This window comes from Bombina bombina, chromosome 2, assembly GCF_027579735.1.
Source record: "Bombina bombina isolate aBomBom1 chromosome 2, aBomBom1.pri, whole genome shotgun sequence".
Taxonomy (NCBI): domain Eukaryota; kingdom Metazoa; phylum Chordata; class Amphibia; order Anura; family Bombinatoridae; genus Bombina; species Bombina bombina.
The window spans coordinates 638,966,775-638,990,139 of record NC_069500.1 but is presented as its reverse complement, the minus strand read 5'-3'; the positions used below and the strand labels follow the sequence as shown (position 1 = coordinate 638,990,139).

General features: G+C 38.4%; 1 protein-coding gene across 1 annotated transcript in view; it reads left to right on the top strand.

The window, feature by feature from the left end:
• FREM1 (FRAS1 related extracellular matrix 1) overlaps positions 1 to 23,365 on the top strand; it is a 379,269-nt gene that overhangs the window by 327,104 nt on the left and 28,800 nt on the right. Inside the window, 3 exon segments of the mRNA XM_053702577.1 lie at positions 5,052 to 5,242; positions 9,959 to 10,006; positions 15,419 to 15,583. Of these exon segments, the coding sequence (XP_053558552.1) occupies positions 5,052 to 5,242; positions 9,959 to 10,006; positions 15,419 to 15,583 (404 nt within the window).

The following is a 23,365-nucleotide window of genomic DNA, read 5'->3' as shown; positions in this document are numbered from 1 at the left end:
ATGACTCTGTCTTTAACAGACAAGAGACGTCTAAAATTGATTTCAGCTTGTCGAAACCTTCAGTCACAATCATTCCCTTCGGTAGCCTTATGCATGGAAATTCTAGGTCTTATGACTGCTGCATCGGACGCGATCCCCTTTGCTCGTTTTCACATGCGACCTCTTCAGCTCTGTATGCTGAATCAATGGTGCAGGGATTACACAAAGATATCTCAATTAATATCTTTAAAACCGATTGTACGACACTCTCTAATGTGGTGGACAGATCACCATCGTTTAATTCAGGGGGCTTCTTTTGTGCTTCCGACCTGGACTGTAATTTCAACACATGCAAGTCTCACAGGTTGGGGAGCTGTGTGGGGATCTCTGACGGCACAAGGAGTTTGGGAATCTCAGGAGGTGAGATTACCGATCAATATTTTGGAACTCCGTGCAATTTTCAGAGCTCTTCAGTCTTGGCCTCTTCTGAAGAGAGAATCGTTCATTTGTTTTCAGACAGACAATGTCACAACTGTGGCATACATCAATCATCAAGGAGGGACTCACAGTCCTCTGGCTATGAAAGAAGTATCTCGAATTCTGGTTTGGGCGGAATCCAGCTCCTGTCTAATCTCTGCGGTTCATATCCCAGGTATAGACAATTGGGAAGCGGATTATCTCAGTCGCCAAACGTTACATCCGGGCGAATGGTCTCTTCACCCAGAGGTATTTCTTCAGATTGTTCAAATGTGGGGACTTCCAGAAATAGATCTGATGGCCTCTCATCTAAACAAGAAACTTCCCAGGTATCTGTCCAGATCCAGGGATCCTCAAGCGGAAGCGGTGGATGCATTGTCACTTCCTTGGAAGTATCATCCTGCCTATATCTTTCCGCCTCTAGTTCTTCTTCCAAGAGTAATCTCCAAGATTCTGAAGGAATGCTCGTTTGTTCTGCTGGTAGCTCCGGCATGGCCTCACAGGTTTTGGTATGCGGATCTTGTCCGGATGGCCTCTTGCCATCCGTGGACTCTTCCGTTACGACCAGACCTTCTGTCGCAAGGTCCTTTTTTCCATCAGGATCTCAAATCCTTAAATTTAAAGGTATGGAGATTGAACGCTTGATTCTTAGTCAAAGAGGTTTCTCTGACTCTGTGATTAATACTATGTTACAGGCTCGTAAATCTGTATCCAGAGAGATATATTATAGAGTCTGGAAGACATATATTTCTTGGTGTCTTTCTCATCATTTTTCTTGGCATTCTTTTAGAATTCCAAGAATTTTACAGTTTCTTCAGGATGGTTTAGATAAAGGTTTGTCCGCAAGTTCCTTGAAAGGACAAATCTCTGCTCTTTCTGTTATTTTTCACAGAAAGATTGCTAATCTTCCTGATATTCATTGTTTTGTACAAGCTTTGGTTCGTATAAAACCTGTCATTAAGTCAATTTCTCCTCCTTGGAGTTTGAATTTGGTTCTAGGGGCTCTTCAAGCTCCTCCGTTTGAACCTATGCATTCATTGGACATTAAATTACTTTCTTGGAAAGTTTTGTTCCTTTTGGCAATCTCTTCTGCCAGAAGAGTTTCTGAATTATCTGCTCTTTCTTGTGAGTCTCCTTTTCTGATTTTTCATCAGGATAAGGCAGTGTTGCGAACTTCTTTTGAATTTTTACCTAAAGTTGTGAATTCCAACAACATTAGTAGAGAAATTGTGGTTCCTTCATTATGTCCTAATCCTAAGAATTCTAAGGAGAAATCGTTACATTCTTTGGATGTTGTTAGAGCTTTGAAATATTATGTTGAAGCTTCTAAGTCTTTCCGAAAGACTTCTAGTTTATTTGTTATCTTTTCCGGTTCTAGAAAAGGCCAGAAAGCTTCTGCCATTTCTTTGGCATCTTGGTTGAAATCTTTAATTCATCTTGCCTATGTTGAGTCGGGTAAAACTCCGCCTCAAAGGATTACAGCTCATTCTACTAGGTCAGTTTCTACTTCCTGGGCGTTTAGGAATGAAGCTTCGATTGATCAGATTTGCAAAGCAGCAACTTGGTCCTCTTTGCATACTTTTACTAAATTCTACCATTTTGATGTATTTTCTTCTTCTGAAGCAGTTTTTGGTAGAAAAGTACTTCAGGCAGCGGTTTCAGTTTGAATCTTCTGCTTATGTTTTTCATTAAACTTTATTTTGGGTGTGGATTATTTTCAGCAGGAATTGGCTGTCTTTATTTTATCCCTCCCTCTCTAGTGACTCTTGCGTGGAAAGATCCACATCTTGGGTAATCATTATCCCATACGTCACTAGCTCATGGACTCTTGCTAATTACATGAAAGAAAACATAATTTATGTAAGAACTTACCTGATAAATTCATTTCTTTCATATTAGCAAGGCCCACCCTTTTTTGTGGTGGTTATGATTTTTGTATAAAGCACAATTATTCCAATTCCTTATTTTATATGCTTTCGCACTTTTTTATCACCCCACTTCTTTGCTATTTGTTAAACTGAATTGTGGGTGTGGTGAGGGGTGTATTTATAGGCATTTTGAGGTTTGGGAAACTTTGCCCCTCCTGGTAGGAATGTATATCCCATACGTCACTAGCTCATGGACTCTTGCTAATATGAAAGAAATGAATTTATCAGGTAAGTTCTTACATAAATTATGTTTTTTTACCCCCCTGGAAAACATGACTGTGGGAATCCATGGTGGTTAGATGATTTTTGTTTGCTTCTTTTCCTAAACTATCTCAGTCTATTAGTAAATGAGCCAATTGTCTATCCGTAAAACAATATATATTTATCCTATATAATTAAAGGCCAGGTATGTTTGTCAGATGCAGTCATGCGCAGTAGAGACTGCAGAGGACAAACATACCTGGCCTTGAGCAGCACAGTAGTGCGCACTGTGGAAGCTGCCTGGTGGGGGCGTAACCGGACATGCCATGATGGGGCGTGGCCTCGCGTGCCGTGATGGGGCGTGGCCTCGTGGGAGTGCATGGGAGGGGCGTGGCCAGCGGAAGAGAGAGGTGGGAGAGACAAAAAGAGGTGGGAGAGACCAAAAGAGAGGACGGAAAGAGAGAAAGCAAGCAAAAGAGAGGGAAGAGAGAGAGAGCAAAAGAGAGGGGAGAGAGAGGAAAAGAGGGGAGAGAGAGCAAAAGAGAGGAGGGAGAGAGAGAGAGCAAAAGAGGGGGGAGAGAGAGAACAAAAGAAGGGGGAGAGAGAGCAAAAGAGGGGGGATAGAGCAAAAAGAGAGGGAGAGAGAGAGAGCGCGCAAAAGAGAGGGGGAGAGAGAGAGCAAAAGAGGGGAGGAGAGAACAAAAGAGGGGGGAGAGAGAGAGCAAAAGGGAGCGGAGAGAGAGAAGGGAAGAGAGAGAGGGAGAGAGAGCAAAAGAGATGGGGAGAGAGAGAGAGCAAAAGAGAGGAGAGAGAACAAATGCACCTCACTGACGAGGCCCATAGAGGCCAAAACGTACATCTGGGGTTTGTTTGTTTTCCCTTGTTCAAAGGAGATTTGCCTGGTATTTCAGTGCTGGACTGTCATTTGGCAGGGTCAGACTGATATGCTACATGAGATTTTACCTTTGTGAAAGGCATAGTGTGCAGAAAGAGTTTGTACCCTGGTAGTAAGGAGGGACTAAGCAAGCAAATATTTCCAGCTTCAGTTCTAAGCCTAGTTGAGTGCATCTCTATGTTTATTTCTGAGAGAGAGAGAGAGAGAGAGAGAGAGCAAAAGAGGGGGGAAAGATCAAAAGAGGGGGGAGAGAGAGAGCAAAAGAGGGGGAGAGAGCGAGCAAAAGAGAGGGGAGAGAGAGAGCAAAAGAGAGCGGGGAGAGAGAGCAAAAGAGAGCGGAGAGAGAGAGCAAAAGAGAGCGGAGAGAGAGAGCAAAAGAGAGGGGTAGAGAGAGCAAAAGAGAGGGGGAGAGAGAGCAAAAGAGAGGGGGGAGAGAGAGCAAAAGAGAGGGGGAGATAGGGAGAGCAAAAGAAGGGGGAGAGCAAGAGAGGAGGAGAGAGAGAGCAAGAGAGGAGGAGAGAGAGAGCAAAAGAGGAGGAAGAGAGAGAGAGCAAATGAGGGGGAGAGAGCAAAAGAGGGGGAGAGAGAGCGCAAAAGTGGGGGAGAGAGAGAGCATAAAAGAGGGGGAGAGAGAACTCAAAAGAGAGGGGGGAGAGAGAGAGCAAAAGAGAGGGAGAGAGAGAGCTCAAAAGAGAGGGGGAGAGAGAGAGTTTAAAAGAGAGGGTGAAGAGAAGAGAAATCGCAAAAGAGGGGTGGAGACAGAGCGCAAAAGAGAAGGGGGAGAGAGAGCACAATAGAGGGAGAGAGAGAGTGCAAAAGAGAGGGGGGAGAGCACAAAAGAGAGGGGGAGAGAGCGCAAAAGAGAGGGGGAGAGAGAGCAAAAGAGAGGGGGGGAGAGAGAAAAAGAGAGGGGGGAGAGAGAGAGCAAAAGAGAGGGGGAGAGAGAGCAAAAGAGAGGGGGAGAGAGAGCAAAAGAGAGGGGGAAAGAGAGCAAAAGAGAGGGGGGAGAGAGAGAGATCGCAAAAGAGGGGGGAGAGAGAGAGCAAAAGAGGGGGGAGAGAGAGTAAAAGAGGGGGGAGAGCAAAAGAGGGGGGAGAGAGAGTAAACGAGGGGGAGAGAGCAAAAGGGGGCGAGAGAGAGAGCAAAAGAGGGCAAGAGAGAGAGTAAAAGAGGCGGGAGAGAGCAGAAAAGGGGGGGTAGAGAGCGAGCAAAAGGGGGAGAGAGCAAGCAAAAGGGGGAGAGAGAGAGCACAAGAGGGGAGAGAGAGAGCAAAAGAAGGGGGAGAGAGAGCGCAAAATAAGGGGGAGAGAGAGAGCTCAAAAGAGAGGGGGAGAGAGAGAGCACAAAAGAGAGGGGGGAGAGAGAGGGAGCAAGGGTTGGAACCGCGGTACTTAAAAAATTGGCCCGTGTACACAGGCTTTAGGACTAGTTATATATAATAGGAACTATTATAGGTACTTCTTCCAAAATAACAGTTACTAAATATATCATATTTATGTGTTTTTATTCTTTATTTGAGAAAAAAAAAAGAAAGTGTATTGTAATTGTTATATCGATTATTTCTTCTCTAGGCAGTTGCAAATTCTTAGAGTCAACAAGGGTTAACTGCACCTCAAAGCCACCCCAAAGTCATTGCAAGCTTGGCCTAGAAGAATCTTATCACCCTCCTTTAACAGAGACAGCAAAAAAGACTTGGAGAAACATTCCAGAGGAATATACCTCTCTTAAGAAAAGACTCAGGGTTACTGGGAATAAAAAAATGGTAGGTACAATGCATACATCAAAAAATTTAAAACTTTTTAGATATGAGTAACATTGTATAATTCCATTAATAAATTAATAATTCTACAGTTCCAATACTCCATAAGATAGATAATTCTACAGTTCTATTACTTCATTCTCATTATGGCATCTTGTCTTTGTATTAGCTTTATCTCTTCCCCTATTCTTTAAAATTACACTTTTCTACTGTGAACTTTTGAATAATGTTAAATATCCTAAATGCATTTTCTTATATATACTTTAAATTTCTAGAATGTCTACTACTTATTCTACATTGATCACATGAAACTAAAACACTATTTGCCTTCCAGTTCTATCTTTGCATTAATTTTCTGATACAGAGTTTAAAAAAATCTTAGAAGTCAGGGAGCCACATCTCATAAATATTTACTTTGGGGAACATTACCTACTGAAATGCATAGTGACTACTGTAAAGTTTGGTGGAGGAGGAATAATGGCCTGGGGCTGTTTTTCAAACTTTGGAGTCGGCCCCTTAGTTCCAGTGAAGGATCATCTTAATGCTACAAGGTTCAAAGACATTTTAGACAATTGGGTGCTTTCAAATGTGTGGTAACAGTTTGGAAAAGGCCCTTTCCTGTTCCAGCATGACTGTGCACAAAGTGATGTCCATGAAAACATGGTTTGATGAGATTGGTGTGGAGGAGCATGAATGACCTGCTCAGAGCTCGGACCTTAACCCCACTGAACACCTTTGGGTTGAATTGGAATGCCATTGGGAGACAGACCTTCTTGTCCTCCTCAAAAATGCTCTTTTGGCTGAATGGGCTCAAACTCCCATAGGTATACTCCAAGATCTTGTGGAAATCTTGTTCTTCATCATCTTTATGTTTTGTATGTGTCTAAGAAAAATTACAAATAAATATATCACACTTGCTTGCATCTCAGTGTGTTTGGTTAGAAGCTAGCATGAGTGGCTGTAGGTTTAAGACCAAGGTAATAATAGGCCTTGGTGTGGCACCTGGGCCAATCACCACTAGGCCAAATGGTGAAACTAACTCTACATTTTTTATGTTTCAGTTATAAAATTTGCTATCCCATCTTTGACCTTAAAATTGCCACCCAGAACAGGATAGACAAAAGAATAAGGGTAGGGAGCATGGTGAGTTTTATCCTTGGATATAAGTAAATATACAGAAATGTCTGTATTTGGTATTTCATTTCTAGTTATCTTAGTTCTAATACTTAATAGAGAGATAAACGCAGATCATTGCAAAACAATATAGATAGAAACAGAACTGTGAAGTATACAACAAAAAGTCAAAATTTCCCCCCAAGTTTAGTTGTAGCTGACTCATGAACATCCAGTTTGTTTTAGGAAAGGAAAGTATTAAGAGTTTTCTAATGCTTGGAAAATTTAGAGGCAGTTATATATGCCGCCATCTCAAAGGAAGTTAAACTGCTCTTGTAAAATAAGCCCTGAGACATTCAATACCCAGAACTCCTTTTTGTCAATATGTTTCATGAGATATACTGCAAAATCAAGCAAGATATAGTCTTGGCTAGAGAAAGGCTCATGTGGAATGCCAAAAGAGTTTATTTCATTTCATTAAATCCTATGTGATTTTTACATACGCAGACACCTGACAACATCTTATTGGTAAGTTTTCTACTCAGTTCTTTTATGTCTAAACAAATAGTAAGGTAAAACAATATCAAGAAAGTAATTAAGTAAAAAATGACTTTAGGCAAAAAGTCTGGTACTGTTCTTATCACTTTCTTGTCTTGATAAAAAAAGCATTCTTCTAGCAAGATTGCTTGTAACGCTGAAACTTTTTTTGCTGAAGTAATAGTTACTATAAAGTTGTTTTTTGTGTAATCTCATTAAAAGATTAAAAAGATACTTAAAATATGGCATCAACTACTAGTAGCAATACCAAGGTGATATGATGGATCTTTTCATAGCATGGTTATGAGCCAAGTCTTGAAAAAATAGATAGCAAGAGGCTCCTGAATATTAGAAAGCAATTAGATAACCTGAGTTTGTTGCTTCAACCAGTTGCACAGGAAAGAAGCAACTTTCTATAATCAGAAACTCAGAAGAATTATCCATAGACAAGCCAAAAGTAAGAGCCAGATATACTGTCTGAAACCAGGTGCATAAACAAAGAATGAGACAGATACATAAATGAGGGCACAGTTTCAGAGTTTAGTAACCAGAGAATCAGTCCAGTAGATCAGTATCTCAATAAAGGCATTAAGCAAGTTTTGTGATGCAAAAACTTTGCCAAGTCAAGGTCCAGGTAACAGGTTGGGAACAGGTATACTTTAGTCTTCATAGGACAATAACCAAGCACTAAATAGGAGTTTGAGAGGGCATTTTACCTCCTCTCATTCAGTCTTGGCACAAACACAAGGTCAGATACCTTGATATGAGACAAAAAAGCAGCATGGACACATCTATGGAGCCAGTCATGCAAACCTGAAACTACCTAGCCCTGCAGCAGAGGATTCAGCCCTTCTGACACTCCAGAGCCTTTAAACAGTGCAGTCCCTAGTGAGCCCAGACATCCGACAGATCCCACTTAAAGCGCAGCTCTGACCATGCTGTGATGCAATGATAAGTGCTTTGACTACACTGGGGCACCTTACACAGAAATAGCTGAAGTACCAGAGATTTAGACCTTTAAGATAGTAAATGTCAACTCTTTCAGATATTCATAATGTAAAAAAATCCAAAAGATTAAAAAAAACTGCAATTCATTTTGCTTGTTCTGTACTTTTTCTACTAAAAACAAAACAGAACTGTGTAAACCATGGCGGGAGCAAACCATGAACAAATCTGGGGGGAAATTGTAGATGTACTGATTCTGCACTAGCACACTTGGCAACCTAATGAGCATCTATGAATTTAACCCATTATGCCTTATTAGTTTATGAGTTTTTCCTTGAAAATTGCAATATAGAATTTCCTGGACTACCAAATTCATTTTAGCAGTAAAGTTTACAAAGCTGCATCACTTGAATTTTAAACTTAAAGCTCACAAATAGAAATAAATAGAATAGAGGAGTGGAGAGAGAAATACTAACTTTTTCATTTAACTTCTCTTTCAGCATATATATTCCAATAAAATGATGTTATGCAGACAATAGAAACTGCATTAAATAGACAGTCTACACCAGAATTGTTATTGTTTAAAAAGATAGATTATTCCTTTATTGCCCATTCCCCAGTTTTGCATAACCAACACTGTTATAATAATACACTTTTTACCTGAGTAATTACCTTGTATCTAAGCCTCTGCACACTGCCTCTAATCTAAGTTCATTTGACAGACTTGCATTTTAGCCATTTAGTGCTGACTCCAAGGTAACTCCACATGCATAAGCACAATGTTATCTATATAGCTCATGTGAACTAATGCCCTCTAGCTGTGAAAAACTGTCAAATGCATTGAAATAAGAGACGTCCTTCAAGGGCTTAAAAATTAGCATATGAGCCTACCTAGGTTTAGCTTTCAACTAAGAATACAAAGAGAACATTGCAAATTTGATGATAAAATTAAATTGGAAAGTTGTTTAAAATGACATGCCCTATCGGAATCATGACAGTTTCATTTTGACTAGACTGTCCTTTTAAAGGGATGTGATTCAGAAAGCGCATACAATTTAAAAAAAAAAGTTTCCAATTTACTTCTATTATCAAATTTGCTTTGTTCCTATGACATTCTGTGATGAAGAGATACCTAGGTGGGTGTCAGGAGCTCTACATGGCAGGAAATAGTACTGCCATCTAGTGCTCTTGCAAATGAGTAACATTCTTGCAAAACTGCTGCCATATTGTGCTCCAGACATGTGTGTGCACGCTCCTGATTTTTTTTCTTCTAAAAAATAACCAAGAAAACAAAGAAAATTTGATTAACATAAGTAAATTAGAAAGTTGTTTAAATTAACATCTAAATCATGAAAGAAAAATTTGGGGTTTCATGTCCCTTTTATAAAATGTATGACAATTAAGTCAAAGCATTTAAACTCATCCCTTAAAGGGACAGTCTACAATAGAATTGTTATTGTTTTAAAAGATAGATAATCCCTTTATTACCCATTCCCCAGTTTTGCATAACTAACACAGTTATATTAATATACTTTTTACCTCTGTGATTACCTTGTATCTAAGCATCTTCTGACAGCCCCCTGATCACATGACTTTTTATTTATTATCTATTAACTTGCATTAGTACTGTGTTGTGCTAAATCTTAAATTACTTCTCGGCATTAACCCATTGTTATCTATATGGCCCACATGAACTAACAGTCTCCTGTTGTGAAAAGCAAATACAAAAGCATGTGATTAAGAGGCTGTCTATAGAGCCTTTGAAACAGGCAGAGATTTAGAGGTTTAAATGTTATAAAGTATATTAATATAACAATGTTGGTTGTGCAAAGCTGGGGAATGGGTAGTAAAGACGTTATCTATCTTTTTAAACAATAACAATTTTAGTGTAGACTGTCCCTTTAATAAATAAATTACAGTGAACAAGAGAACCACCACAGTGTTTGCACATGGCTACATACCCATATATCCACGGCATATACCCATAGTCTAATGTGTTGTCTAGATGCTAAACATGTGTGAATTAGTTTTAGCCTTACATCAACTGTTTGTGATCATCATAAAAATATGTTTGTTCTGTTGTTAATGTAGTTTTATCACATTATTGTTTTTCTTTTGTTTTAGGTGAAACCTTCAACTGTGTTCAGAAATGAAACTGATATAATTTATCAGGTAAGAGCATTGTAGTACATAGGAATCAATACACCAATTTTAGTAGTGATTTATGTTGATATCTTGATATATTACATTTGAAGTACAAAAAAAAGTGTGTGTATATATATTAGGGATGGGCGAATGTTTCGCAACATTCGAAAAACGGCACGAATTTTAACACATTCGTTCGTTCGAATCGAATTTCGAATGTTTACATAACATTCTAACATTCGATTTTCGAATATTCGGTTTCGAATTTTACGATTACATTCGAAAAAATTCGAATTCGAAAAATTCGAATTTAGATTGTAATAGTATTTCTAATGCTTTTTCTTTAAATGTAATATTCGAATTATGCAATATTCGAATTCGAAAAATTCGAATTTAGATTGTAATAGTATTTCTAATGCTTTTTCTTTAAATGTATTATTCGAATTATGCAATATTCGAATTCGAAAAATTCGAATTTAGATTGTAATAGTATTTCTAATGCTTTTTCTTTAAATGTAATATTCGAATTATGCAATACGTGTATTCGAATTCGAAAAATTCGAATTTAGATTGTAATAGTATTTCTAATGCTTTTTCTTTAAATGTAATATTCAAATTATGCAATACGTGTATTCGAATTCGAAAAATTCGAATTTAGATTGTAATAGTATTTCTAATACTTTTTCTTTAAATGTAATATTCGAATTATGCAATATTCGAATTTGAAAAATTCGGATTTAGATTGTAATAGTATTTCTAATGCTTTTTCTTTAAATGTAATATTCGAATTATGCAATACGTGTATTCGAATTAGAAAAATTCGAATTTAGATTGTAATAGTATTTCTAATGCTTTTTCTTTAAATATAATATTCGAATTATGCAATACGTGTATTCGAATTCGAAAAATTCGAATTTAGATTGTAATAGTATTTCTAATGCTTTTAAATGTAATATTCGAGTTATGCAATACATGTATTCGAATTCGAAAAATTCGAATTTAGATTGTAATAGTATTTCTAATACTTTTTCTTTAAATGTAATATTCGAATTATGCAATATTCGAATTCGAAAAATTCGAATTTAGATTGTAATAGTATTTCTAATGCTTTTTCTTTAAATGTAATATTCGAATTATGCAATGCGTGTATTCGAATTCGAAAAATTCGAATTTAGATTGTAATAGTATTTCTAATGCTTTTTCTTTAAATATAATATTCGAATTATGCAATACGTGTATTCGAATTTGAAAAATTCGAATTTAGATTGTAATAGTATTTCTAATGCTTTTAAATGTAATATTCGAATTATGCAATATTCGAATTCGAAAAATTCGAATTTATATTCGAATTCGAAAAATTCGAATTTATATTCGAATTCGAAAAATTCGAATTTCGAATGTAGACATTCGATATAATTATAAACATTCGAATTCGAAAGTGACATTCGAAAACTGTAAATAACATTCGATTTTCGAATTTTTAAGAATATTCGTTCTTATCGACATTCGAATTTAGAATTCGAATTTCGGTAATAACATTCGTTCTAGATTCGAAATTCGAAAATTTGCACATTCGCCCATCCCTAATATATATATATATATATATATATATATATATATATATATATATATATATATATACACACAGTATCTCACATGTGAGTACACCCCTCACATTTTTGTAAATATTTTATTATATCTTTTCATGTGACAACACTGAAGAAATGACACTTTGCTACAATATAAAGTAGTGAGTGTACAGCCTGTATAACAATGTAGATTTGCTGTCCCCTCAAAATAACTTAACACACAGCCATTAATGTCTAAACCGCTGGAAAGTTCTACTCTGTGAAAAGCATTGCTGGGCTAAAAGAAGTTGCACCCAGGTGGTAAATTGCCATAGAACAGGCTAACAATGGTATTGAGCTGGTTGTTCGTTCTTGTGAGTGCATTTCTCTCTGTGTGTATTTAGTCTCCCTATGGGAAAAAGGGGCAACCAGACGTGGACTCCTTGCTCAGTGTGCTTAGAGGAATACTGCTACACCTCACTGACGAGGCCCAATGAAGGCCGAAACGATCGTCTGGGGTTGCTGTGTTCCTTGTTCAGAGAGGAATTGCCTGGTATTTCGGCGCTGGACTGACCGTAATAGGCGGGACCAGACTGATATACTACAGGAAAGTTCTACTCTGTGAAAAGCATTGCTGGGCTAAAAGAAGTTGCACCCAGGTGGTAAATTGCCATAGAACAGGCTAACAATGGTATTGAGCTGGTTGTTCGTTCTTGTGAGTGCATTTCTCTCTGTGTGTATTTAGTCTCCCTATGGGAAAAAGGGGCAACCAGACGTGGACTCCTTGCTCAGTGTGCTTAGAGGAATACTGCTACACCTCACTGACAAGGCCCAATGAAGGCCGAAACGATCGTCTGGGGTTGCTGTGTTCCTTGTTCAGAGAGGAATTGCCTGGTATTTCGGCGCTGGACTGACCGTAATAGGCGGGACCAGACTGATATACTACAGGAAAGTTCTACTCTTTGAAAAGCATTGCTGGGCTAAAAGAAGTTGCACCCAGGTGGTAAATTGCCATAGAACAGGCTAACAATGGTATTGAGCTGGTTGTTCGTTCTTGTGAGTGCATTTCTCTCTGTGTGTATTTAGTCTCCCTATGGGAAAAAGGGGCAACCAGACGTGGACTCCTTGATCAGTGTGCTTAGAGGAATACTGCTACACCTCACTGACGAGGCCCAATGAAGGCCGAAACGATCGTCTGGGGTTGCTGTGTTCCTTGTTCAGAGAGGAATTGCCTGGTATTTCGGCGCTGGACTGACCGTAATAGGCGGGACCAGACTGATATACTACAGGAAAGTTCTACTCTGTGAAAAGCATTGCTAGGCTAAAAGAAGTTGCACCCAGGTGGTAAATTGCCATAGAACAGGCTAACAATGGTATTGAGCTGGTTGTTCGTTCTTGTGAGTGCATTTCTCTCTGTGTGTATTTAGTCTCCCTATGGGAAAAAGGGGCAACCAGACGTGGTCTCCTTGCTCAGTGTGCTTAGAGGAATACTGCTACACCTCACTGACAAGGCCCAATGAAGGCCGAAACGATCGTCTGGGGTTGCTGTGTTCCTTGTTCAGAGAGGAATTGCCTGGTATTTCGGCGCTGGACTGACCGTAATAGGCGGGACCAGACTGATATACTACAGGAAAGTTCTACTCTGTGAAAAGCATTGCTGGGCTAAAAATAGTTGCACCCAGGTGGTAAATTGCCATAGAACAGGCTAACAATGGTATTGAGCTGGTTGTTCATTCTTGTGAGTGCATTTCTCTCTGTGTGTATATATATATATATATATATATATATATATATATACACACACAGTATCTCACAAAAGTGAGTACACCCTTCACATTTTTGTAAATATTTTATTATATCTTTTCATGTGACAACACTGAAGAAATGACACTTTGCTACAATATAAAGTAGTGAGTGTACAGCCTGTATAACAATGTAGATTTGCTGTCCCCTCAAAATAACTTCACACACAGCCATTAATGTCTAAACCGCTGGCAACAAAAGTGAGTACACCAATAAGTAGAAATGTCTAAATTGGGCCCAAAGTGTTAATATTTTGTGTGGCCACCATTATTTTCCAGCACTGCCTTAACCCTCTTGGGCATAGAGTTCACCAGAGTTTCACAGGTTGCCACTGGAGTCCTTTTCCACTCCTCCATGACGACATCACAGAGCTGGTGGATGTTAGAGACCTTGTGCTCCCCCACCTTCCGTTTGAGGATGCCCCACAGATGCTCAATAATATTTAGGTCTGGAGACATGCTTGGCCAGTCCATCACCTTTACCCTCAGCTTCTATAGCAAGGCAGTGGTCATCTTGGAGGTGTGTTTGGGGTCGTTATCATGTTGGAATACTGCCCTGTGGCCCAGTATGTCACAGTACATGTTGTCATTCATTGTTCCCTTAATAAACTGATGATCTCCAGTGCTGGCAGCACTCATGCAGGCACAGACCAGGACACTCCCACCACCATGCTTGACTGTAGGCAAGACACACTTGTCTTTGTACTCCTCACCTGGTTGCCGCCACACACGCTTGACACCATCTGAACCAAATAAGTTTATCTTGGTCTCATCGGACCACAGGATATGGTTCCAGTAATTCATGTCCTTAGATTGTCTTCAGCAAACTGTTTGCAGGCTTTCTTGTGCATCATCTTTAGAAGAGGCTTCCTTCTGGGATAACAGCTATGCAAACCAATTTTATGCAATGTGCGGCGTATGGTTTGAGCACTGACAGGCCGACCCCCCACCCCTTCAACCTCTGCAGCAATGCTGGCAGCACTCATACGTCTATTTCCCAAAGACAACCTCTGGATATGATGCTGAGCACATGCACTCAACTTCTTTGGTCGACCATGGCAAAGCCTGTTCTGAGTGAAACCTGTCCTGTGAAACCGCTGTATGGTCTTGCCCACTGTGCAGCAGCTCGCTCAGTTTCAGGGTCTTGGCAATCTTCTTATAGCCTATGCCATCTTTATGTAGAGCAACAATTCTTTTTTTCAGATCTTCAGAGAGTTCTTTGCCATGAGGTGCCATGTTGAACTTCCAGTGACCAGTATGAAAGAGTGTGAATGCAATAACACCAAATTTAACACACCTGCTCCCCATTCACACCTGATACCTTGTAACACTAACAAGTCACACGACACCGGGAGGGAGAATGGCTAATTGGGCCCAATTTGGACATTTCCACTTAGGGGTGTACTCACTTTTGTTGTCAACGGTTTAGACATTTAGACATTAATGGCTGTGTGTTGAGTTATTCTTAGGGGACAGCAAATTTACACTGCTATACAGGCTGTACACCTACTACTTTACATTGTAGCAAAGTGTCATTTCTTCAGTGTTGTCACATGAAAAGATATAATAAAATATTTACAAAATTGTGAGGGGTGTACTCACTTTTGTGAGATACTGTGTGTGTGTATATATATATATATATATATATATATATATATATATATATATATATATATATATATATATATATATATATATATATATACAAAAGCTGCTACATGAAAAGGTCATCTATAACAAACATATGCTGCTGTAATCTCAAAATCTGATTTGCATTACATAAAAACACTCACAGTAGTCCAAGTGTTGTATCTTTATGGTTTTGTAGATTTTAGTCACCAGAACAAGAGAATGACACAATTGTAGATATCAAAAATATTATTATTAGAGGGCTCCAAAAACTAAATATAGAATCTGAATAAAGCTATATGTTGAGCACCAGGAAGAGAAAAAGCAATACAGGTCATTGTGTATATGTCAAATAAATGAAATCTTGAAAATATTCTACATGAGCAACACATTCAGGAAAATGTATATATTGTGTTTTTTTTCTTGTTTTTTTTACTTAGTACCATGGGATTCTATCTCTCAAGCTTGAAGAAGACAAATCATCTCTCAATTCAACCAAGAAATTATTAGCAGCTAACCATGGCCCAAAGAAACTAAGAGCTCCTTCCAACAATGTGGACATTCTTCAATCAGACAGAGCTATGTGGAAGCCTCCTGATAACCAAGTATGTTGTCAAAGTCATCATACTATATATTTATTATCATTATATGAAAAAAATATTTTAACATGAATGATTCTTGGACAGTCGGACAGGGAATGTTGCTCTAGAAAATAATTAGAAGGGAAACCCAGCTAAGGATAGAAGCAGCAATGGGACATACAAAGAACAGAGCCGCAGTGAAACCAGAGATGGGGTCATGCATAAGCAAGATAGAGAAACTGGAGAATTGGCAGTTGTGGTGTAAAAAAATCATTTCAAACTGTTAATGAAAATGACACACAGAGACCAGGAGTGAAAATCTTTCAACCTCAATCTTCTAAATTCTGTGCTCTTGTCATTGACCTTATATAGATAGATTTCACACTGCATCTACCCACTCAAATGCAAAACACTGTTATACGTGCACAACATTTTATATATGTGTGTGTGTATATATATATATATATATATATATATATATATATATATATTTATTTATTTATTTACTGCATATATTTCTGCAAATGCAGCAATAATAATATATAATAAATTATGTCCATACAACATAAATAGTATATAAGTAACAAATATAGACATGGCTGAAAGTATTGGTACTCTTCCACTTTTTTTATGAAAATGCACAATTTTCTCTAAACTGAGTAAAATTGACAAACGTATTTGGTATCAGCCATTCTTTATTTCAAATGTAATAGAACAGAAAGTTTACTTTTGATTTATGACTTCACTTTCTCCTTTACCTTTTAACAGTAAAAAAATGAGAATGGCACAAACAAAAATATTGGTACTCAACCTAATTTAGTAGCGCAGCCTTTGAAGACATTAATTGCAATCAAGCACTTTCTGTAGCTCTGAATAAGATTTCTATGCTTCTCGAGGTTAGATTTGATCCACTTTTCTTGAGCAAACTGCTCCAGTTCTCTTAGGTTTGATGGGTGACTTTTCCCAACTGGGAGTTTTAGCTTTTTCCACAGATATTTGATGGGATTCAGATCTGGACTCACAGAAGGCCACTTCTGAATGGTCCAATGTTTTCTTCTCATCCATTCTTGGGTGCTTTTTGAGGTATGTTTTGGGTTATTATCCTGCTGGATTATTCATGACCTGCAACTGAGACACAGCTTTCTCACACTGGGCAATACATTTTACTCCAGAATGCCTTCACAGTATTCTGGGTTCAGTGTGCCCTGCACAGATTCTAGACACCCATAGACAGCAAAGCAACACCAAAACATCACTGAGCCTCCTCCATGTTTCATGGTAGGGAAGGTGATCATTTCTTTAAAAGCTATTTTTTTTCTTTCTGTAAACACAGAGTTGTTGTGATTTGCCAAAAAGCTCTTCTTTTGTTTTGTCTGTCCAAAGGACATTGTTAGCCTGCATTTTGGCAAACTCCAGTCTATCTTTTTTGTGTTTCTCTCTTAAAATGCAAGGGTACCAATACTTTAGGCCACGTCTGTAGTTTCCTGTATCTGGAAGTTAGAAATGTAGTTAATTCTACAGAACAATAGTTTACACACAAGCCTATTCCCTAATAAGTTTATGCAACTAAGGTGTATGTGACATTTTAATTCTAAAATCAGAATGTTATAATATGTTAAAGCTTTAACCCTTGCTGTACACACGCTTACAGTGACACGTATGATACTTCAGTATTTTTAATTTGTTGGACCTTTATGATAAAAAATAACTTAAAGAACCATTAAATACAATAGAATTTAAAAATCAACATATGCACAATATACGGGAAATGCAATAACACATACTTTGAATTTTAAATGGGTATTTGATTTTTTTTTTGACAGATGTCAATGTTTCCTTTTATTTCCCTGCCCCCTGTATTATGTGGCAGCCATCAGTCAATGACAGTTTGAACTCAATTTCTGTTAAAGTTTAAGGTTTCAAAGTGTGCAATTGTGCTGAAATTTGGCAGTTTTGAACCTATTACTAGTAACTACAAAACTGCAATATTTCAATTAAAGGGATAGTTAAGTCAAAATGAATATTTCATGATTCAGCTAGGGCATGCAATTTTAAACAACTTTCCAATTTACTTTTATCATCAAATTTGCTTTGAACTCTTGGTGTTCTTTGTTGAAAGCTAAACCTAGGTAGACTCATAAACTGATTTGTAAGTTGCTGAAGGCTGCCTCTTATCATAGTTAGATACTGCTAGTCCATATATATATATATATATATATATATATATTTTAAAATTGAAAAAAAAAGCCACAGACTACTCCTATCCATCTCCCGGCTAATTATTGCAAAAGCTTATTAGCAGCCAATAAAAAAATATCCTTGACACAACATTAAGTATACAAAATCACACAAAGGCCCCTATTTATCAAGTCGTCAACCACAAATACGCTGGAATTTCGCAGCGTAATTGTGGAGAGCTTGATTCGCCTTATTTATCAAACCCTACAGACCGGCAAAATTACAAAATTGTGACGTAACATATGATCCGCCGGTCTCAGTCCGACACAGATCGATGCTTACGTCACTACAGATGTTCCGAATGCAAATTCGGCACTATCTGACTACTTTTGTAAGTTATCAAATTTCTACCAGGTACGGTCGCCACTATTCCCGGCCCAGCGTACATGCTTTTCAATCTGCCGCTCTGGAGGCGGCGGATGCCATAGGAATCAATGGGAGTCTGAAAGCAGTGAAAGCTCATGTTCGATGCTGCCCGATATCCCATTGATTTCTATGGGAGAATAAAAGTTATGTTTACATCTAACACCCTAACTTGTACCCCGAGTCTCAACACCCCTAATCTGCCGCCCCCTACACCGCCGCCACCTACATTATACTTATTAACCCCTAATCTGCCACCCCTATACCGCCGCCACCTACATTATACTTATTAACCCCTAATCTGCCGCCCCAACACCGCCGCCACCTACATAAAGTTATTAACCCCTATCCCGCTGCTCCCGGAGCCCACCGCAACTAAATAAAGTTATTAACCCCTAAACCTAACAACCCGCTAACTTTATATTAAATATTAACTCATCCCTATCTTATAATAAAGTTAAACTTACCATTAAAATTAAATTAAACTATATAAAACTAATAATTAACCTACCCTAACTTTTATACCAAAATTACATTAAACTATATTAAACTAATAATCTACACTAACTGTTATACTAAAATTACATTAAACTATATTAAATTAATAATTAATCTACACTAACTTTTATAATAAAATTACATTAAACTATATTAAATTAATAATTAATCTACACTAACTGTTATACTAAAATTACATTAAACTACTAATTAAATTAACTATATTATATATTTAGAAGCCTAACCCTACTTAAATAATTTAAATCTACACTAAAAAATTACTAAGTTACAAAAAACTAACACCTTAGTTACAAAAAATAACAAACACTAAGGCCTAGATTTGGAGTTCGGCGGTAAAAGGGCTGTTAACGCTCCGCGGGCTTTTTTCTGGCCGCACCATAAATTTAACTCTGGTATCGAGAGTTTAATCAAATGCTGCGTTAGGCTCCAAAAAAGGAGCGTAGAGCATTTTTACCGCAAATGCAACTCTCGATACCAGAGTTGCTTACGGACGCGGCCGGCCTCAAAAACGTGCTCGTGCACGATTCTCCCATAGGAAACAATGGGGCTGTTTGAGCTGAAAAAAAACCTAACACCTGCAAAAAAGCAGCGTTCAGCTCCTAACGCAGCCCCATTGTTTCCTATGGGGAAACACTTCCTACGTCTGCACCTAACACCCTAACATGTACCCCGAGTCTAAACACCCCTAACCTTACACTTATTAACCCCTAATCTGCCGCCCCCGCTATCGCTGACCCCTGCATATTTTTTTTAACCCATAATCTGCCGCTCCGTAAACCGCCGCAACCTACGTTATCCCTATGTACCCCTAATCTGCTGCCCTAACATCGCCGACCCCTATATTATATTTATTAACCCCTAATCTGCCCCCCTCAACGTCGCCGACACCTGCCTACACTTATTAACCCCTAATCTGCCGAGCGGACCTGAGCGCTACTATAATAAAGTTATTAACCCCTAATCCGCCTCACTAACCCTATAATAAATAGTATTAACCCCTAATCTGCCCTCCCTAACATCGCCGACACCTACCTTCAATTATTAACCCCTAATCTTCCGATCGGAGCTCACCGCTATTCTAATAAATGGATTAACCCCTAAAGCTAAGTCTAACCCTAACACTAACACCCCCCTAAGTTAAATATAATTTTTATCTAACGAAATAAATTAACTCTTATTAAATAAATGATTCCTATTTAAAGCTAAATACTTACCTGTAAAATAAACCCTAATATAGCTACAATATAAATTATAATTATATTATAGCTATTTTAGGATTAATATTTATTTTACAGGCAACTTTGTAATTATTTTAACCAGGTACAATAGCTATTAAATAGTTAAGAACTATTTAATAGTTACCTAGTTAAAATAATAACAAATTTACCTGTAAAATAAATCCTAACCTAAGATATAATTAAACCTAACACTACCCTATCAATAAAATAATTAAATAAACTACCTACAATTACCTACAATTAACCTAACACTACACTATCAATAAATTAATTAAACACAATTCCTACAAATAAATACAATTAAATAAACTAGCTAAAGTACAAAAAATAAAAAAGAACTAAGTTACAGAAAATAAAAAAATATTTACAAACATAAGAAAAATATTACAACAATTTTAAACTAATTACACCTACTCTAAGCCCCCTAATAAAATAACAAAGCCCCCCAAAATAAAAAATTCCCTACCCTATTCTAAATTAAAAAAGTTACAAGCTCTTTTACCTTACCAGCCCTGAACAGGGCCCTTTGCGGGGCATGCCCCAAGAATTTCAGCTCTTTTGCCTGTAAAAAAAAACATACCATACCCCCCACCCAACATTACAACCCACCACCCACATACCCCTAATCTAACCCAAACCCCCCTTAAATAAACCTAACACTAATCCCCTGAAGATCTTCCTACCTTGTCTTCACCATCCAGGTATCACCGATCCGTCCTGGCTCCAAGATCTTCATCCAACCCAAGCGGGGGTTGGCGATCCATAATCCGGTGCTGAAGAGGTCCAGAAGAGGCTCCAAAGTCTTCCTCCTATCCGGCAAGAAGAGGACATCCGGACCGGCAAACATCTTCTCCAAGCGGCATCTTCGATCTTCTTCCATCCGGAGCGAAGCGGCAGGATCCTGAAGACCTCCAGCGCGGAACATCCATCCGGACCGACGACTGAACGACGAATGACTGTTCCTTTAAGGGACGTCATCCAAGATGGCGTCCCTCGAATTCCGATTGGCTGATAGGATTCTATCAGCCAATCGGAATTAAGGTAGGAATTTTCTGATTGGCTGATGGAATCAGCCAATCAGAATCAAGTTCAATCCGATTGGCTGATCCAATCAGCCAATCAGATTGAGCTCGCATTCTATTGGCTGTTCCGATCAGCCAATAGAATGCGAGCTCAATCTGATTGGCTGATTGGATCGGCCAATCGGATTGAACTAGATTCTGATTGGCTGATTCCATCAGCCAATCAGAAAATTCCTACCTTAATTCCGATTGGCTGATAGAATCCTATCAGCCAATCGGAATTCGAGGGACGCCATCTTGGATGACGTCCCTTAAAGGAACAGTCATTCGTCGTTCAGTCGTCGGTCCGGATGGATGTTCCGCGCTGGAGGTCTTCAGGATCCTGCCGCTTCGCTCCGGATGGAAGAAGATCGAAGATGCCGCTTGGAGAAGATGTTTGCCGGTCCGGATGTCCTCTTCTTGCCGGATAGGAGGAAGACTTTGGAGCCTCTTCTGGACCTCTTCAGCACCGGATTATGGATCGCCAACCCCCGCTTGGGTTGGATGAAGATCTTGGAGCCAGGACGGATCGGTGATACCTGGATGGTGAAGACAAGGTAGGAAGATCTTCAGGGGATTAGTGTTAGGTTTATTTAAGGGGGGTTTGGGTTAGATTAGGGGTATGTGGGTGGTGGGTTGTAATGTTGGGGGGGGGGGTATGGTATGTTTTTTTTTACAGGCAAAAGAGCTGAAATTCTTGGGGCATGCCCCGCAAAGGGCCCTGTTCAGGGCTGGTAAGGTAAAAGAGCTTGTAACTTTTTTAATTTAGAATAGGGTAGGGATTTTTTTATTTTGGGGGGCTTTGTTATTTTATTAGGGGGCTTAGAGTAGGTGTAATTAGTTTAAAATTGTTGTAATATTTTTCTTATGTTTGTAAATATTTTATTATTTTTTGTAACTTAGTTCTTTTTTATTTTTTGTACTTTAGTTAGTTTATTTAATTGTATTTATTTGTAGGAATTGTGTTTAATTAATTTATTGATAGTGTAGTGTTAGGTTAATTGTAGGTAATTGTAGGTAGTTTATTTAATTATTTTATTGATAGGGTAGTGTTAGGTTTAATTATATCTTAGGTTAGGATTTATTTTACAGGAAAATTTGTTATTATTTTAACTAGGTAACTATTAAATAGTTCTTAACTATTTAATAGCTATTGTACCTGGTTAAAATAATTAAAAAGTTGCCTGTAAAATAAATATTAATCCTAAAATAGCTATAATATAATTATAATTTATATTGTAGCTATATTAGGGTTTATTTTACAGGTAAGTATTTAGCTTTAAATAGGAATCATTTATTTAATAAGAGTTAATTTATTTCGTTAGATAAAAATTATATTTAACTTAGGGGGGTGTTAGTGTTAGGGTTAGACTTAGCTTTAGGGGTTAATCCATTTATTAGAATAGCGGTGAGCTCCGATCGGAAGATTAGGGGTTAATAATTGAAGGTAGGTGTCGGCGATGTTAGGGAGGGCAGATTAGGGGTTAATACTATTTATGATAGGGTTAGTGATGCGGATTAGGGGTTAATAACTTTATTATAGTAGCGCTCAGGTCCGCTCGTCAGATTAGGAGTTAATAAGTGTAGGCAGGTGTCGGCGACGTTGTGGGGGGCAGATTAGGGGTTAATAAATATAATATAGGGGTCGGCGGTGTTAGGGGTAGCAGATTAGGGGTACATAGGGATAACGTAGGTGGCGGCGCTTTGCGGTCGGAAGATTAGGGGTTAATTATTTTAAGTAGCTGGCGGCGATGTTGTGGGGGGCAGGTTAGGGGTTAATAAATATAATACAGGGGTCGGCGGGGTTAGGGGCAGCAGATTAGGGGTACATAAATATAACGTAGGTGGCGGTCGGCAGATTAGGGGTTAAAAATTTTAATCGAGTGTCGGCGATGTGGGGGGGCCTCGGTTTAGGGGTACATAGGTAGTTTATGGGTGTTAGTGTACTTTAGGGTACAGTAGTTAAGAGCTTTATGAACCGGCGTTAGCCAGAAAGCTCTTAACTCCTGCTATTTTCAGGCGGCTGGAATCTTGTCGTTAGAGCTCTAACGCTCACTTCAGAAACGACTCTAAATACCAGCGTTAGAAAGATCCCATTGAAAAGATAGGCTACGCAAATGGCGTAGGGGGATCTGCGGTATGGAAAAGTCGCGGCTGAAAAGTGAGCGTTAGACCCTTTAATCACTGACTCCAAATACCAGCGGGCGGCCAAAACCAGCGTTAGGAGCCTCTAACGCTGGTTTTGACGGCTACCGCCGAACTCCAAATCTAGGCCTTAGTTACAAAATATAAAAATGAAATTATCAAAGATTTAAACTAATTACACCTAATCTAAGGGCCCTATGAAAATAAAAAAGCCCCCCCAAAATAAAGAAAAACCCCTAACC